The 17,659-nt window shown below is 39.0% G+C and overlaps 1 protein-coding gene across 2 annotated transcripts in view; it reads right to left on the minus strand.

Moving 5' to 3' along the window:
- LOC127456679 (sodium/potassium-transporting ATPase subunit beta-1-interacting protein 2) overlaps positions 1 to 17,659 on the minus strand; it is a 253,204-nt gene that overhangs the window by 161,943 nt on the left and 73,602 nt on the right. Inside the window, exon 3 of one of the 2 annotated variants that reach the window (XM_051725146.1) lies at positions 15,593 to 15,673. The exons of the other annotated variant lie outside the window; for it this stretch is intronic. Within the exon in view, the coding sequence (XP_051581106.1) occupies positions 15,593 to 15,673 (81 nt within the window). The remainder of the gene's footprint in view (positions 1 to 15,592; positions 15,674 to 17,659) is intronic. 2 annotated transcript variants of the gene reach the window in all.

Below are 17,659 nucleotides of genomic sequence, written 5' to 3' on the forward strand. Positions count from 1 at the left end.
GATAAGATAGGGCTGTCACCCAGTTCTCTCCCTTCACATTAACCTAGAACTGCTCCAACAACATGCCCTTAACCCTGCTGATTTATAATTTCACAAAACTAACCCTCTATCTTGAGAAAAAGCTTCAACAAATAAATAAATACATGCTGGCAGAAAATCTATTATTATTTCAGAAGGTGGCATTTCAAAAGAATCATTGTTACATAGCTGGATGGCTGAATGTTTCTGTGCCACTAGCATCACCAAATGGAATCGCAAAAGTAATGGTTGTCTTCAAACAGGTTTACTGAACACTGCCCTCATCGATCATAGGTAGAACATAGGGTTGGGAACCGAGAACTGGTTCTTGTTCAGAACTGTTTCCATATGTTTTGTTAAATCCTGGAACCATATGATTTTTATGTCTTTCAGTTCCGTTAACATTTCACGACTGTGTTATTTTCCAACGTTGCATCTAAATACTCTGACAAAGGCATGAAATACAGTGGCTGGAGAATGGTGAAGATGTTAACCCAGAGTTAAGCACACTGTGAAAAGTCCTTAATTGCACTACATTTATTTCTGATATATTATATCTGCTTTGATAAAATTTGAAATTATCTCCTCATTTGGCAAAAGGTTCTTAAAGGCAATGAATACAATAAGAATTTCAAAATATTGCTTCCTCAAAAGTACAAAGAGAGTCTTTAACGAAACTGTCAAGGGACCGGAATCGCAAGACAAATAGGAATCAGAAGCGGAATCGTTAAATTCCTTACAGTTCTCATCCCTAGTCGGACAAACAGCTAGTACCACCCACAGCTAGTGCCATTTACAGTACGAAAAGGTATTTAAATACACACTTCAGCTTTATTTTTTTAATTTGTGATCTTGTAGCAACATGTGTCCCAAGCAGGGTTTCTGTTAGCCGGCAAATATCGGTTTTGACCGTTAAAACAACCCAATGTCCGACTAATTCAAAAATTGTCAGACACAATGTCCGATGAAAATATTAACACGAAGCGGCAGCAACTCCTTTAGTTGATGCCACAAGTGTACAACCTACGCATCCTAATGATGACAGCTTTTCTCTGCCATGGAGGTTTAAACTTTCCAGACAGCTTGCGAAGTCCCAATTCGCGACTAAAGCGGGTTGTATCCCGCCCAAGGCAAAGGCAGCCTGCATTATTCCCATCTCGCATGCCCGCAGTGAGAATCTTCTTACTTCAGAATCGCATTAAAACAGCCTTGCGTTGCCATCTTCTAGAGGAGAAGGACACCAGGATTATGTTAATCTCAAGCGGTAGCGAAACGCTGAATACATTTGACTTCACGTCGGCAGCAAAATGCTAGTAAGGTAAAAATGAATAGAAAGAAATTAGCCAAGTTGAAAAATTATATGACATAACCTGACAATTTTTGTTATTTTAATATTTCTTTGTGAACGAAAAGATATGTGGCAAATTGCAGTTTAGCTTTTTGCTTTGCCCTCTGTTTTTGTTTTTGAATGATTTTTTTTTTAATTAGATGCTAATTCCATGACTGCCATTTTTTTTAACCTCCTGAGACCCGAGCATGACTGCTGTGTGCATTTTCCACTTCCCTTTTTGATTTGTAACTAGTAGCCCCTAAGAAACATGCAAAAACATTTTTTTTTTAGATCAAATAGTTTTCCTAAAAAAATTATGTCCACGTATGTGGACAGTGTGACTAAGTTGTGAAATAGATATAGAAAATCAGACTTTTTTTTTTTTTCAAAATTGTTTATTATGTTTTCAGGAGTGTTGGTTATTCATGTTACAGACGTTACAGACATTACATCAGAAATTAGCATAAATAATTCTGATTCAAAGTATTGGCCAGCATCATCCAATCACTGCCAACCATGTTAAAATAAAATTATACATTATTAATTCTGAATCTATTTGATTCATGATTACCACTGTCTTCCCAAACATGTTGAGTGGTCCAAACTACATCTGCAGCCTGAAACTGAACTTTAAACAGGAGGTTTGGATTTAATGCACTTATCTGCATGGAGAGTAATAGGATGCTCCCTTGTTCCCTATTTAGTGAATGACTTAACCTCCAGTGTACTGTCTGCCTGCGCTGGTTTCAGAACAGTTTAAAATGCACCTTATTTTCATCCTAACTCCACATAAAGCCTCTGATGCATCCATTGATTCTCAATGTGATAATGAACAGTGAAAATAGGATATTTAAAATGAAACTGAGCAAACAGTCCACGTATGTTGTCATTGTGTTAAACAGTGTGCTGTTTTGCGATAAATCGCTCAATTTGTAATCACATCGCATATCGTATGAAACTAGATACACTAATCTTTTGACTCAAACAGGTTTCAATTAGGGATGCACCGATACCACTTTTTCTCTTCCGATCCGATTCCGATATCGGAAGTCTCAGTATCGGCCGATAACGATCTGATACTAGTGTTGTTTTTTTGCATAATCAGTTTAGAATATCTTTACATTATTGTGTGGAACTAATTGGGTGTGCTCTTTAAAATGTAAAGAAACACAAACCTCTAACTACACATTATTTCAATATAAATGTGTAGCTTATTAAGAAACACTTTATTATTAACTAGTATACTGGATAATGTAGCAGCAAAATTAACAGTAATTCCAGTATAAGTCATCATTTTTTATTTATTTTTTTTATTTTATTTTTTTTGCAAATTTTTTCAACATGTATCTGGACTTTAAAGGATTCAGATCTCTTTTTTTTCTATTTAGTTGTAAGATATCAGCTCACTTTTCATTCACACAGTTATATTTTGGAACCCATTCAACTTAAATATTATAATAATTTGTAAGCAAATGATGATAATAATAATAATAATATAATATTATAATAGTAATATATAGTAATATATCTCAATAGTGCACCTTTAACTTTTAAAACCTCACGCTTTTATTTTGACATTGTGAACTCTCCAGGAAGTCCTGTAAGTGTGTCTGTTTGTAGGCAAGTTCACAGTAGTTTAATTCAGTAGTTTAAAAAAAAAGCACCTCCAGTGCTGTTCTAAATGCATATTATAAGTGAACCTATTGAGCATCTACATGTGAGATGTTGTTTGTGAGCAGCGCTCAAATATTGAAGTGAAGGCTAAAAATAGCCGCGAGTGTGTGTGTAAACAGAACAGCCATTCACTAACGCACTGGATCTGCGCGTGCATTTTATATATTTACTTATTAAACACAGCCTTTTGTGATTCACAGAGCTATCGCACGTCTTCAAGTGGCTTTGAATAAAATGCACGAGTCACATTAACTATTTTAATTGTGCTTTTATGGTTCTTTTATGTCATTTTTTGAGCTTGACAGTAACGAACATGACTAAAACACAGTATCGGATTTGGATCGGGCTCGTCGGACCGATACCCGATCCGTCTAAAAGCTTCAGTACCGGAGCCAATAACGATCCAGGTATCGGATCGGTGCATCCCTAGTTTCAATGTAAAAACTTAATTAAGTTTCTTACCAGATGTAGTTTTGTTGCCGTTTCAACCAAACACAAACTCTGCTGTGTTTGAGGTCATGTTGTTTGGTCACATGACACAGTGCATCGAAATTGTAACCCTTTACTGAAAGCACAGATTCTCCTGAACTGAGATCAGTCAGTTTAAATGTAATTAAATTATGCGTTGCATTTTTTTTATTTTTTTTATTATTTTTTTTATAAACAATATAGTATATAACAAGGGTGCTTTGGTAAGCAGCTCAACTGTAATACAACTACAAAAATTTTACAGGAGAATAAAACTCGCAAAACTCTGTTTTTATGTTCCGAATAAAAAAACAATTACAATCATGGATAAGCACTTCTGTTTTTCACCCCAAAAAACTTTGTAATTCCCATTCAAACAAGCCAGTGGTTTTTGCTCTTAAATGCAGAAACAAAAGAAGTTAGTCCTGTCAAACCCACAGACCATGCCATTTTCTTATCTTATTAGGGCAAAAATTGTGCTGCGGTCACATTTTGAGAGGTAAACAATAATCTCTGTGAGCTACAGTCAGCCAAAGACTGGACAGCCACACACAGGTTTTGCACTGATTCACCAATCCTAATACCTTCCCAAGCATCTCCTCTCCATGGCCAAGTGGCAGTGATATGTCCTGATGGGGAATGATAGCCTTATTGAGCCAGTGCATGGGCTCCAAGTCTTTTGTTTTGAGGAGTCAGGGCTGACAGGCCCAGCTTTTCCCCACAAGCTCCCAGTGAAATTTACTATAAATCACCTTATCACTCTCAGTCCCTGACGGTTTCCCCTGACTTCTTACATTTTAACGAATATGATGGATCTTAGTGTGTTGACAGGGCTACATATTTTAAGCTGCCTTCCTTGTGAGGTGGGAAATGAACCCTTGGCAACAGAGTTATCTGAATTAAGTTGCTTTTTAAAAAAAGAAAAAGAAAAAAGAAAGAAATAATATTATTGGCTCCACAGCAACGAAATAGCAATGAAACAAATAAGAATTCATGCTACCGGGCACACTTGGTGAAAGTTTTAGGAGTTTGCTTCTTGAAAAGTTTAGAAAATAAAGATGAACTGATGAACTGTGCCTTAAATGTGTTCAGTGTGGACGGCACATGCTAACAGCTACACTATATGGACAAAAGTATTGGGATACCTACACATTACACCTACAGGAGCTTTTATGACATCCCATTCTAAATCCATAGGCATTAATATCAAGTTGGTCCCCCCTTTGCAGCTATAACAGCTTCCACTCTTCTAGGAAGGCTTTCTACAAGATTTTGGAGTGTGTCTTTTGGAATTTGTGCCCATTCTTCCAGAAGAGCATTTGTGAGGTCAGACACTGATGTTGGACGAGAGGGCCTGGCTCGCAATCTCCGTTCTAGTTCATCCCATAGGTGTCGATAGGGTTGAGGTCAGGGCTCTGTGCAGGCCAATCAAGTTCTTCCACACCAAACTCATCTAACCATGCCTTTATGGACCTTGCTTTGTGCACTGGGGCACAGTCATGCTGGAACAGAAAAGGGCTTCCCTAAACTGTTTCCACAAAGTTGGAAGCATAGAATTTTCCAAAATGTTAATGCCTCAGCTTACCAAGACATTTTGGAAAATTCTATGCTTCCAACTTTGTGGTATCAGTTTGGGGAAGCCCTTTTTTGTTCCAGCATGGCCCACACAGAGCCCTGACCTCAACCCTATCGAACACCTATGGGATGAACTAGAAGCCAGGCCCTCTCGTCCAACATTAGTGTCTGACCTCACAAATGCTCTTCTGGAAGAATGGACAAAAATTCCAACAGACACACTCCAAAATCTTGTAGAAAGCCTTCCCAGAAGAGTGGAAGCTGTTATAGCTGCAAAGGGGGGACCAACTCGATATTAATGCCTATGGATTTAGAATGGGATGTCATAAAAGCCCCTGTAGGTGTAATGTGTAGGTGTCCCAATACTTTTGTCCATATAGTGTACATCTGTGCTAGTGGGGAAGCTAATTTGAAACTATAGCTTGTTTACTCGTATCTGAAAATGTAATCATATTTTACTGTAGCTTAAATATTCATATACATAGCTAATCGCATTTGATACATTTACATGTGCAGTTATGATCGAGTTTCAGCAGTTGTTTTTATTTAGTCGAGCTACAGTCTTTTTTTTATCCAAGTATACATGACACAATGTGTAATCGAATATTTGAGTCGCTGAGGAACTGTTAAAATACATTTTCCACATCACCTCTGTCTTTTGGAGCATGCGCATAACGCAGAAACCAATTCCCTGATAGCACACGTCTATCACCTAGACTATTTGATGTGTGTGTTTACATCTGGAAGACATATTTTTTACATTGTTTGCTCAACTGCAATATGTATATAAGACGTATGTCAATAAGTGTGTCTTGGATGTCAATAAAACATTCAGCAGATGTCTTTGAGATGTTTATGATTTAGAATGATTGTTTTTAAGATGTTTAGCAGATATTTATTAGATTGTGATGCTTTCAAGATAAAAATATATAAAACAGACATCTCGGAGATGTATGTGTGCTATCTGGGTTGTGGTGAAATTAATGGATGAAGCCAAGCTACAATCGCATTATGAAGGTCTGTTAATCTGACATTGCAAAAATCGGACTATGATTTCAGTCATGCTAAAGCATTTACATGACATTTTAAAAAGATTAACTGAATTCAAACTTTTAAAGTGCATGTAAACCTACTGAGTGAAGCTAAGGGGTGGAATTTTAAGGCAAACATATTGAGATATACATCAAATATCATTAAATGCTAATAAAATATCAAGATTTACTTTATTTTAGCTATATTTCCCCACCCCAGCACTAACTGCTAGGTCACAGCTCTAATAATTACTAGTCATTCAGTAGACACTATTATACAAAGCAACTCACAGAACAGTATACTTATTTCAGGGACATTCCCTCTAGAGCAATGTGGGGAAACTTGCTCAAGGGCAAAACGGTGATAGCTCATTGATCATCCCTCTCAGAGTTTTGAGCCTACAACCTTTCAGTTACCAGCTCAGATCTCCAATCACTAAGCACTAACCAAGCACCAAATAGTAACTATAAAATCTCATCAGGAATATAAACATTAATGCTACCCTTATGAAAAATACAGAGTAAAATGGCCTAAGATGGTTTGCTGGTCTAAGCTGGTTTAAGATGGTCTTCACCCTGGCCAGCTGGTGTTCACCTGGTTTAGCTGGGAGGCCAGCTTGTCTGAACAGCTGACAAGTGCCCTCTAAATCCAGCAAAACAGACAAGACCACTGGGAGACCAGTGAATCACCTTAGGTTGGTTTATGCTGGGTTTTTTTCAGTTAGGTAGCTAGCTCTCATTTCTGTTCCTACCAGATGTTTTTTTACCAAAAGGACTTTGCCCCTTTGCACAAACCATACTAAGTAGCCAATATCAGTACAGATAGTTCAGAATACTTATGAAACTAGGCCTTAAACTCTAAGGAAAGCGTTCGAAAGCGTGCGTTCTGCCCTCAAGGACAGGGTGTTGGGGATGGGGGTGGAAACGTGATTCAGATTGCAAAGTGAAGAGCAGTAGGCAACTCTTTTCTCCGCCAGACTGCCTGTGTTTGCTTTTAAACTAGTAGACTGGATGGAGGCTGCTATAGTATTTACTTTGGCCACCTCTTCAGTTCTCTGCTGTCACTTTTGCATCCTCAAGTAATGGCTCCCAAATCCCATTTCAAACATGCACATGTGGACTGCCTTCGAGATACAGGGGGCTTTGGGACAGAAGATAACTTAGTGAATATTCATTCATTAAGATTTTTTAGGCCATGCTGAAAAGAAAAAGAAAATAGCTTAAACAAGTCTGAGGTGACTTGCTGGTTTTAGCTGCTCTCCTAGCCTGGCCAAGACTGTCTTTAACTAGTCGTTCATGATGGCCAACCTTGCTGATCAGTTTAAATCAGCCTAAGGTGGTTGGTCGGTTTGTTTTGCTGGTTTTAGAGGGCTTTTGGGTACATGCCAGTTCGTCATAAACCATAAACCACTAGCTAAACCAGCTAAACACTAGTTTGGCCAGGCTAGGAGACCAGTTTATAGAAGACCACCAAACCACTTTAGGCTGGTTTAAACACTTTTTTTTGCCAGCAGGAAAGCTGGTGTTTATTTGGTTTAACTGGTCGACCAGCTGGTCTCCAAGACTTACCACCTGACACCATGGTTGCCAGTCCTTGCCAACATTGCGCCAGCCAACACTTGCCACCATCCGCGAATACAACATGATCCTGGCAAACCCTAATTTGCCAATCCACAAGGACTTCTCACCAGCACCATGCCCCCAAATTGAAATCCAGAAAACCATTCTGGATCCAAGCCCCGACCTTGAAAGCCAAAGAGAAAGGTTTGAATGCCTGGTGGCTTTAATCATGGTCCCATGCCAATGCCCATAATAAGAACCTGATCCTGGCTAATCTAAATACATTTTCATGACTCTAAAACTAACTCAAATAAAATATCCACAAGAAAATTGGGACCCACTTTAGGGGACCCACTTTAACTCTAAAGTGGGTCCCAATTTTCTTGTGGATATTTTTATATTTTATTTGAGTCAGTAAAAAACAGGCACTTCTTTCATTGGATCCAAGATCAGGTTCTTATTATGGGCATTGGCTTACCCTTACTCCTAAACCTACCCGTACCTCAACCTCAGTAGCAGCAAATGTGGGAATTTTATGTAATGTAGTTACACAGTAAATAAAACATAGTCTTGTATGTATTTAATGTTAGTACATAGTAGTTAAGGCCACCTAATATAAAGTGCGACCGAAAACTGTGAAATTAATTTGAAACTAAAACTGATACATACGGTTGTGCTCAAAAGTTTGCATACCCTGGCAGAAATTGTGAAATTTTGGCATTGATTTTGAAAATATGACTGATCATGCAAAAAAACTCTTTTATTTTAAGGATAGTGATCATGTGAAGCCATTTATTATCACATAGTTGTTTGGCTCCTTTTCAAATCATAATGATAATAGAAATCACCCAAATGGCCCTGATCAAAAGTTTACATACCCTTGAATGTTTGGCCTTGTTACAGACACACAAGGTGACACACACAGGTTTAAATGGCAAAGGTTAATTTCCCACACCTGTGGCTTTTTAAATTGCAATTAGTGTCTATGTATAAATAGTCAATGAGTTTGTTAGCTTTCATGTGGATGCACTGAGCAGGCTAGATACTGAGCCATGGGGAGCAGAAAAGTACTGTCAAAAGACCTGCGTAACAAGGTAATGGAACTTTATAAAGATGGAAAAGGATATAAAAAGATATCCAAAGCCTTGAAAATGTCAGTCAGTACTGTTCAATCACTTATTAAGAAGTGGAACATTCGGGGATCTCTTGATAACAAGCCAAGGTCAAGTAGACCAAGAAAGATTTCAGCCACAACTGCCAGAAGAATTGTTCAGGATACAAAGAAAAACCCACAGGTAACCTCAGGAGAAATACAGGCTGCTCTGGAAAAAGATGGTGTGGTTGTTTCAAGGAGCAAAATAAATACATAAAAATAATAAAAACTATAATAATCCTTGATTGGACTGCATGCCTAACAATCCTACAACTTTTTTATACTAATTAAATTAGCAAAACGCTGAGAAACCTGAGAGCGTTTTTTGCACTACAGGACTGTGACTCAATTTGTTTGCTGCTTCAAGTTCACTCTATTCAGAGACCAAGGGAGACATCAAGGATAGAGAAGTGACTTTCTTCTCCAGCTGACAATGACTGACAAGATCCCTTGTGGGATGTGAAGCTGTGTGAATTCTTCAGTTAAAAAACGAAGAGGGCGTTGAATGGCTACGAAGACCCGGGGAAAGCCTCTCAAGAGGTTTGTGGAGGCTCTCAATTTTTTCCACAAAGCTGTAGCTGTGACAGGTTGCCAGCCCCTCTTGCGATGAGCTTCAGAAAGGCACACAATGACTACCAATCTAGTGGACCAACAGCACGCAACTGATGTGCCACATTGAGCTGGCTTCTCTTTGTGGGTGGCATCTTGTTGCTTGTGTTGTGAGTAAACATGATCTCAATGCAGCAGTACAATATTTTCTGGAAAAATCAAAGTAATTAAAATTAGCCATAAAGGAATATTCCGGGTTCAATATAAGTTAAAGGTACACTCAGTAACTTTTGTCTTTGTGTCATCTTGGACGTACACTGCTTGGATGCAGCATCATTTAAAATCAATAATTTTCAATTTCAGATGCCATTCTAGAAATGTAGTATTCACAGTCAGCCATGATTACTTGAATCAATGAATGAAAGTGTCAAATAACAGGACAGTTACTGAGATTTAGCGAGTAGTATTCGGCTGGTCATGTGATTCTAAAATGGCAGCCCCCATGTGCGGACACTCTCCATGTAGAATAAAACAGCTTTTATAAGGTCACTGATATGACTGGATTCATGATGGTCATGGTCATGATTTCCTACATATATTGCAAAATTATAATTCATGACTTTAGGAGTTAAACTTTTTTCATGAGGAAAAAATGACTGAGTACACCTTTAAGGTCAGTTGATAGCATTTGTGGAATAATGTTGATTACCACAATAATTAATTTCGACTCATCCCTCCTTTTCTTTAATAAAACAAAAACAAATGCAAAAATCGAGGTTAGAGTGAGGCTCTTACAATAGAAATAAAAGGGGCCAATTTTTGGAGGGTTTAAAGGCAGAAATGTGAAGCTTATAATTTTATAAAAGCCCTTCTAAAACTTGTGTATTGTTTAAGCTGTAAAGTTGTTTAAATTTGTGTTTTTGCAGTTGTTTTAGGGTGTTAGGATTTTAGCGATTGAGCTTATCTTGTATTGAACCCTGAATATTCCTTTAAATGAAGAGGCAAAATCTTTCAGGTAAAACCACTGATGAAAGAAAAATTGAACCCAGCCTAAACAGATTTAGCTGGTTTAAGATGGTCTTCCAGCTGTACTAGCTGAAAAGAGGCTAAAACTCCTCAACACCCAGCAAAAAGACCAGACTGACCAGGCTGGAAAACCAGCTAAGACCAGCAAACTATCATAGGCTGGTTTAAGCTTTTTTTTTTTTTCTTCAGCATGGTTAGTTGAAAAGGTGGGGAGAATGTTGCCTTCAGTTTTCTAGTGTGACAAATGAATTTAAAGAACAGCCACAATTTTAATCTCTATTTTCACCTTTTATTATTATTATTATTTATTTATAAATATTTATATTTTTTTGAATAAAATTGAACTGGACACCACACACATGTAACATGAGGTTCTTGTGGAATAATCCCTACTTTTTCTCTTACTATCTGGAAAAAAAAGTTATATAAAGTACAATGTGTACTGTGCAGGATTCAGTAAGGTGTCAGCTATTGTACCTTTGATTAAAAAGTAACAAAATAATTAAATGAAATTATAAAATAAAATAAGAGTTGTAAAACAACACTAGGGATCTAATCTAAAATAATCCTTTTAAGTCTCCCGATCCAGTTAGCTGTGACTTTACTAATATAAAAACCCCAAAACCTTGATATGTGATATATCCTGATTTTTTAGTGAAATGAACAGTGAAATGATACCAGACAATCCATATTACATCGCTGACATCATAGCTTGCAAAGCACCAACAGTTAGATGTTCATTCTGCCATCTGAGATTCTTGATAAGATTGCACATTAATGACATATCAACCTGAAAACTAGACTGACTGCCAGACATTACTAGGAGATTTAAAGATTAAAGAATCAATCTCCATTACAGATCTATCCCTGAGGAAAGACGTATAGACATCTGCCTCTACCATGGTGTTTTTATCATAAGTGATACACTACAGCCTTTACGTCTACCTTATACCTAAAGGCCCAGTTTACATCTTATATTAAAGTTATAGTCCAGCCAAAAATTCTGTCATAATTTACTAACCCTCATGTAATAGTAACAAATCTTTCTTCCATGGAACACAAAAGAAGATGTTAGTCAGAATGTTAGCCTCAAGTCACATTTAACTTTCACTGTATGACAAAAGATGGAAAGAAAGTAATGGTGGCTAAGTCTAACATTCAGTCTAACATCTATTTTCCAGGCCCAAGTGCAATAAGGTACGGTGTAGTGTAGTACATACATGCTTTGCTTATTTACAAAAGTAGCGCTAATCTTTGGCCTGCAATTACGAAGGTGATAAAAAGGCTGGCATTTACAAATGAAGATAAGAGATGGAGTATTAAACAGAAATCAAAATAAAAGAAGGTGTCTCATTTGCAATCATAAGTGCTTTCAAGAAAGAAATGTAATACACATGCTTCATAGATATGTAAGCATAAGCGCAGTTCTAGCGGGAGACTCGCAGATGTACATCATCACGCCATCTAGTTGCGATCTAGCCACAGGTGATCCAGCTCATACATAACATCTTGGGAAGCCCGCCTTCCATCTCAACTTTCTGCCCCACATCACACCACGGGCCATAAACGATCAGCAAATCTGGATCTTCATCCTGATCTCAGTCACGTATGAGACTTCCCTTAGTCGAGCCACCGCATCTACCGCAACTGGAATGCACGACCCGTGCTGGAAGGTGCGTGCTCCTCGCCAAGTCTGTCAAAAATCATCACCTCAAGGCAGCAGCTGATTCCCATCAGAAATACACTAAGTTCTCAATCTTCAAATGCATTTAGAGGATGGTTTATGGGTTTTAGACTTTCTGCTGCCAATGTTTTCTGTTCATCATAACCCTCATTGGCATCAATATCAAATTCAAGCAGCAATATTTCATTTCATTAGAGCATTCGGTTCTCATAGTTCACGGTAGGCGAACACACGTTTCATAGCATGATGGCTGCGCCATTCGGGTAACTGAGTTTAAGGTTCAAAATGCTGATACATTCACCGTGTTGCATGCCCGAATGTACCCCTATCAGAATATCAAGTTCTATTATTCATGCATGTCATCATGCATAATTGCTTAGCATACGGGGTTTTATTACTCCATTCAGTTAAGATGATGTCTTGTTTTGTTGGTCGCTCCTATCGTACGTTAAAGAATGAAGTGTCTACTTACGCATTCTCCAAATAAAGAAACACCATTTGTTGTTGTGCAGCTCTGACACCTAGCGGTAGGCTCCACTCATTACATTTCCGTATTTCAACAGCACATGCACTGAATTTTGCTGCCTTATATGATCACGTCAAACCAGGGGTCTAATTCCACAGTTATGTTTATGCTTCATTACTCATTCAGGGATCATTACGTGCAGAGATTTGTATTATATGGATCTCTGTAATCATTTATTCTTTTATCACTGCTCGGACCATGTTTCAATCAAAGGGGACTTTCTAAGCACTGGGGCTTTATCAATGTTCCAAATTTCAAAGCTTACGAGTTTTACAACTACGTTAGCCTAACTACATTACATTTTTATTTTAAGTATCAGTGCATTTTGTTCTTTGCTCCATTCACTTTTAATGTGCTTGTGGCTGGGGTAGTTACATTTAGTAGCAGGTAAGTAGGGTTTTTTGGATAAAACCTGTGCCGGATTAGTTTTTCCACAGTGTTCGAAACATCAAGACGCTTCCAAAAGTCATGCCAATTCACCCCCTGACTGGCACATTTCAGCATCATGTGGCAAATTTTACTTCACTGTCCAGCTCACAGTTGGGTTTAGAAGTGGTCCACACATTTAATTCTCTGTCGGAAGGCTTATGCTGGATTCTTCCAATATTTTAAGCTACCGTCTATACGCACCCGCTCCAATTCTCTGCTCCTCTTATCCCGTGCCACTAACAGCTCCACTCTGGACGTTTAAACAAGTTTTCTCACAAGCTGGGCATTCCCTCTCAAAATTAAGCCCCTTTACGTCTCTCGTATTTTCCAGCATCATACTCGATTCCCCCAAGACATAAGCTTCCCCGCCTCTCTGTAAATTAGACAGATCATTAGTTTGCAGTTCCTTCCTCCCTCCAGTTTCAGTTTCCATTTGCGATCTCCTGTCCCTTTGGGTCACCTTATTTCGCCATGGGCATCATCCATCAAGGTCGCTCGATCTCTCGCCTCCTCACGCTATCCCTTTCTGTCGATAACTCTCTGACAACGTATCTATTGACAATGGCTGCCGATCGGACCTCCAATTTTGGTCGCCGTTACTGAATCACTGGAATGGAATTTCCCTTTTCCATAACAAAAACCCCGAAACCTCAGACAGCATGTCCTTTTTCATGGACGAGTGCCCTCCATAGGTCTTGGAGGCTACTTTATAGGAACATGTTTCACAGGGAAATGGCCAGACGAATTTCTCACTCTCGCAATCTCAAAATTTACCCCGTCTTCGCCAACGTATTATGGGGTCCCCTCTGGGCACGCAAAGGTGTCGTCAGTTTTGCGACAACACCACTGCTGTCACTATTATTTATAAGGCCGGTCCACCTCCAGGCTCATTATGCCTCTACAGAGACATCTGACATGGCAGAGCAACAACTGCACTTCATTCTCTCAGCCGAGCACATTCCAGGGTTTTTTCAATCCAATCGCTGACTCTCTATCTTGTTTTCAGGAGTTTCATCGACTATGTCCCCCCGCTAGCATACTTCCCATCCCCTGCCCGCACCTTTCAGACCTTCTGCCAGACTAAGCCCCTCACACCTCTCCCTTTTAGATTCCATACAGAAAGGACTCGCCCAGTCCACGCTCATTTCTCCCCTTTTTTTCAAACACTCCAAAACGGACCACTGTGGTCGTAGCATAATGATATCTATAATCTCCAGCTCCTGCTGCCCCTACACCTCCATGGTTCTTACCACGTGTCTTATGGCAAAAGAGAAAATATAATCTGTGGTTCAATATCATTTCATCAAATAAATGTCATGTCAACTTTACCAAGCCTGCGAGTCTTTCTAATAGAAATGTAAGCATAAGCGTACATCATCACGCCATTATCTTGTTAGCTCCTAGCCAATCATACATCAGCCATTGATTTAAAAGCCTGCTTTCAATCTACCTCTTTTCTGTTTCAGTGTGCCAACACGGCATCCTCTACCTCCCCACCACCACCAGTTGAGTCCCTTGCTGCACAGGGGCAGACTCCTCACCCTCTGCCTCCTATCTCTGGCAGTATCTGACGGTTCGAGTAGCAATCTCATCGGACAGCCAGACGGGGCTTACGCCAAAAGAGAAAATAAATTCAGTAGTTCAATATCATTTCATCAAATAAATGTCATGTCAACTTTACCAAGCCTGCAAGTCTTTCTGATAGAACTGGTAAGAAAAAAGAATTCTTAACAAATCTGCATCTATTAATTTTTTTTTTTTTTTTTTTTAATCTTCAAAGTAGATTTGTACATTGTAAATTGTACATTTGAACATACTGAAGAAAATATGAGTTGTGCTTGCCTGAGCAAAACTCACCACTGGTTTTGTGGGTTGTTGCCAGGCTGTTTCTATACAGTTGCTAAGGTGTTCTGAGTGGTTAACACATTGCTATGACACCATATTTAATTTGAGAGAAAACAAGGCTGTAAGGAATGGATATACAATAGGGTCTGTTCATTTGGTTGTCCAATCTAAATCTAATTTTTTTTTTAATACATACAGTATTTCCAACTTAACCCACTGAATGGCATGTATTCTATCCCTCACAGCCTCATTTTCATTTACAAATTAATTTTAAAGGGCAACCACCCTGACTAAGCTCAATTATAGTTACATAGTCAATGGCTATTGCGAAGGCAAGCATCACTGTTAATATTGTCCAAATTTAAGGTTAGGGATTTGATCAAACCCCTAATCCAAGTATTAAACTTCGGCTTGGCCATACAGTAAGTCCATAGCTTAAACTCTCTGTCCAGGCACTTCTGCCAACACTGGATAGATTCTCAGACCCAGCTGTGACCTTGCATCACTGAGAAAAGGACTAATACTGTCTTTCCCAACCTCATAACTAAAACTTCAATTACAGCTGACAATCTGTGACATATATTAAAAGGCCACTTTTAAACAACCAAAATAACATGTTTAGACTCATAAACACACACACACACACACACACACACACACAAACCCACTGATACTCAGTATGAGAGATAATTCACTGTAAAACAAGTATGAAATCAGCCATTACCTTTGAAAGGTCACCCACTTCCAAATAGAAACAGATGATGAAGACATTCCAGGTGACCCAAAGCACCAACCAGACTGCATACTGTGAAAGAGAGAGACAGGAAGCAGGTGTTTGAGAGAGCTATCTCAACCTCAAACCACAATAACCAACTAACCAAACACACATTTGCATATGCGTGATTAAATGGCCTGTAAACGTGTAAGTGGGAGATTTTCTCTGTAATTAATTCTCTGATGTGTGTTCCTTAAAACATTCTGCCTCCACAGATCTGGAATCTGCCAAAGAAGCAGTGAGGGCTGACTGTATTTCTCCAAGGAAGCAGGAACCCTGTGTGGGAGTTAGCGAGGGTGGCTCGCTCCCTGGTTCATGCGCTAACGCTTATCGAAATAGCGTTGTGTGATTAAAAAACAATGAGACAGATTGCCCAGCTAAATCGCAGGTGGCGCAGTAGGGTATCGCTGAAAATGAAGCACATTTTGGTTAAATAAACACAGATCTGATTCTGTATCGCATCATTAGGGAATGAAGCAAACTGACATTACGTTAAACTAATTTGATAAAAGATGAGGGAAATAGTGCAGGATGCTGTATTCGTTGACAAGCACTACCAGCTTGTAGAGTGTTTATGCTGATTAAAATGTGAGAGGTAGCACCACATGAGAAATCTGAGGTTTGTTAAGCAAGCAGTGATCTTTAGATAAAATAACACTTATCTGATCTAATTCAAAGTGAGACAGGTGAGTGCAAATGAAATACTGAGCAAGGGGAAATGCAAAATCCATTTGAATTACTTGACGGGAGTCGAGCAGAAAATCATGGCCTTTGGTGCTTGAAAATGAGCAGTTAACGATGTGCATTTTGAGTAGCTCTTGAAAAGTCCTGCTAATAGATTGATCAATATGAACTTAGCTTTCATAAAAATTAGGCTTCGCAAAGACACTACAACCTCACTTTACAAATGAACAATTTGGTTGCATCTTTCTACATATTTCTTAACCCTACTGAAGAGAACAGCTAAGGCCTGCATGAATTTTAATGCTGGTCTATGCTGTTTTAATGTTGGTCTAGCTGGTGAACCACCATAGCAATGCTGTTTACCAGCAAAAAATTATGGTCAACCAGAATAGTCTTTCTGGTGAACGCAGCAAAAAATTATGGTTGACACGGTCTTGCCGGTTAAGCTAATTAAGAAGCAAGGATCGTTGCCATGTTGGTCCATGCTGGTTGATGATGATTAATGCTAGTTTGGGGCTGGTCAAACTGGTGGATTAACATGGTCATGATATACACCAGCAAAAAATGGTGGTCAACTAGCCTGCTTCTGTTGAAGCTAGTTAAGTCTGGAGAATTTCCATACTAGTCACTGCAGGTTTATGGTAGCTAATGCTGGTATACCAGCAAAAGATGATGGTCAACCAGAATGGTCTTTCTGGTGAGGCTGTTTGACCAAGGAAGTCTTGCTGGTTAAGTTAAGGAGCATGAAGAATTTCCACGCTGGTCCATACTGCTTTATTCTAGCTAATGCTGGTATACCAGCAAAAGATGATGGTCAACCAGAATGGTCCTTCTGGTGAAGCTGGATGACCAAGGAAGTCTTGCCAGTTAAGCTAGATAAGAAACCTCCCACAGAAAAATCTCATTAGTTCAAATAAGTCATAGTGCACACACTCCCGGGTGGCTCCTTTAAAGTCTCACATAAGAATGATTTGTTGCCTGATATGTAGTCGAGCAGATATTATCTACTCAGGTAGGGCATCATTGCAGCCATTTATAAAGGCTGACCATGAACAAGAGTAGAGACCGTCTTCAGCGGTGTCAAAAACAGGGTAGTTGTGCTTTATTTACAGATATGCAGTCTTATATGCATGCCTCGGGCTGGGGGGCAAAGATCAACACACCATGCCTGTCTTCCAACTAGAGCATGGTTGACATAACTTGACATGACATACTTCCCACACACTGCTGAATAACAAGGAACCTCCTTCACATCTGGGGGTGGAAGGGGGTCTAGACAGAGCCATTGACTTCAATTAGGCTTCATAATCCAACTTGATATATCTAACACAC

This window comes from Myxocyprinus asiaticus, chromosome 19, assembly GCF_019703515.2.
Source record: "Myxocyprinus asiaticus isolate MX2 ecotype Aquarium Trade chromosome 19, UBuf_Myxa_2, whole genome shotgun sequence".
In the NCBI taxonomy this organism is placed as follows: Eukaryota; Metazoa; Chordata; class Actinopteri; order Cypriniformes; family Catostomidae; genus Myxocyprinus; species Myxocyprinus asiaticus.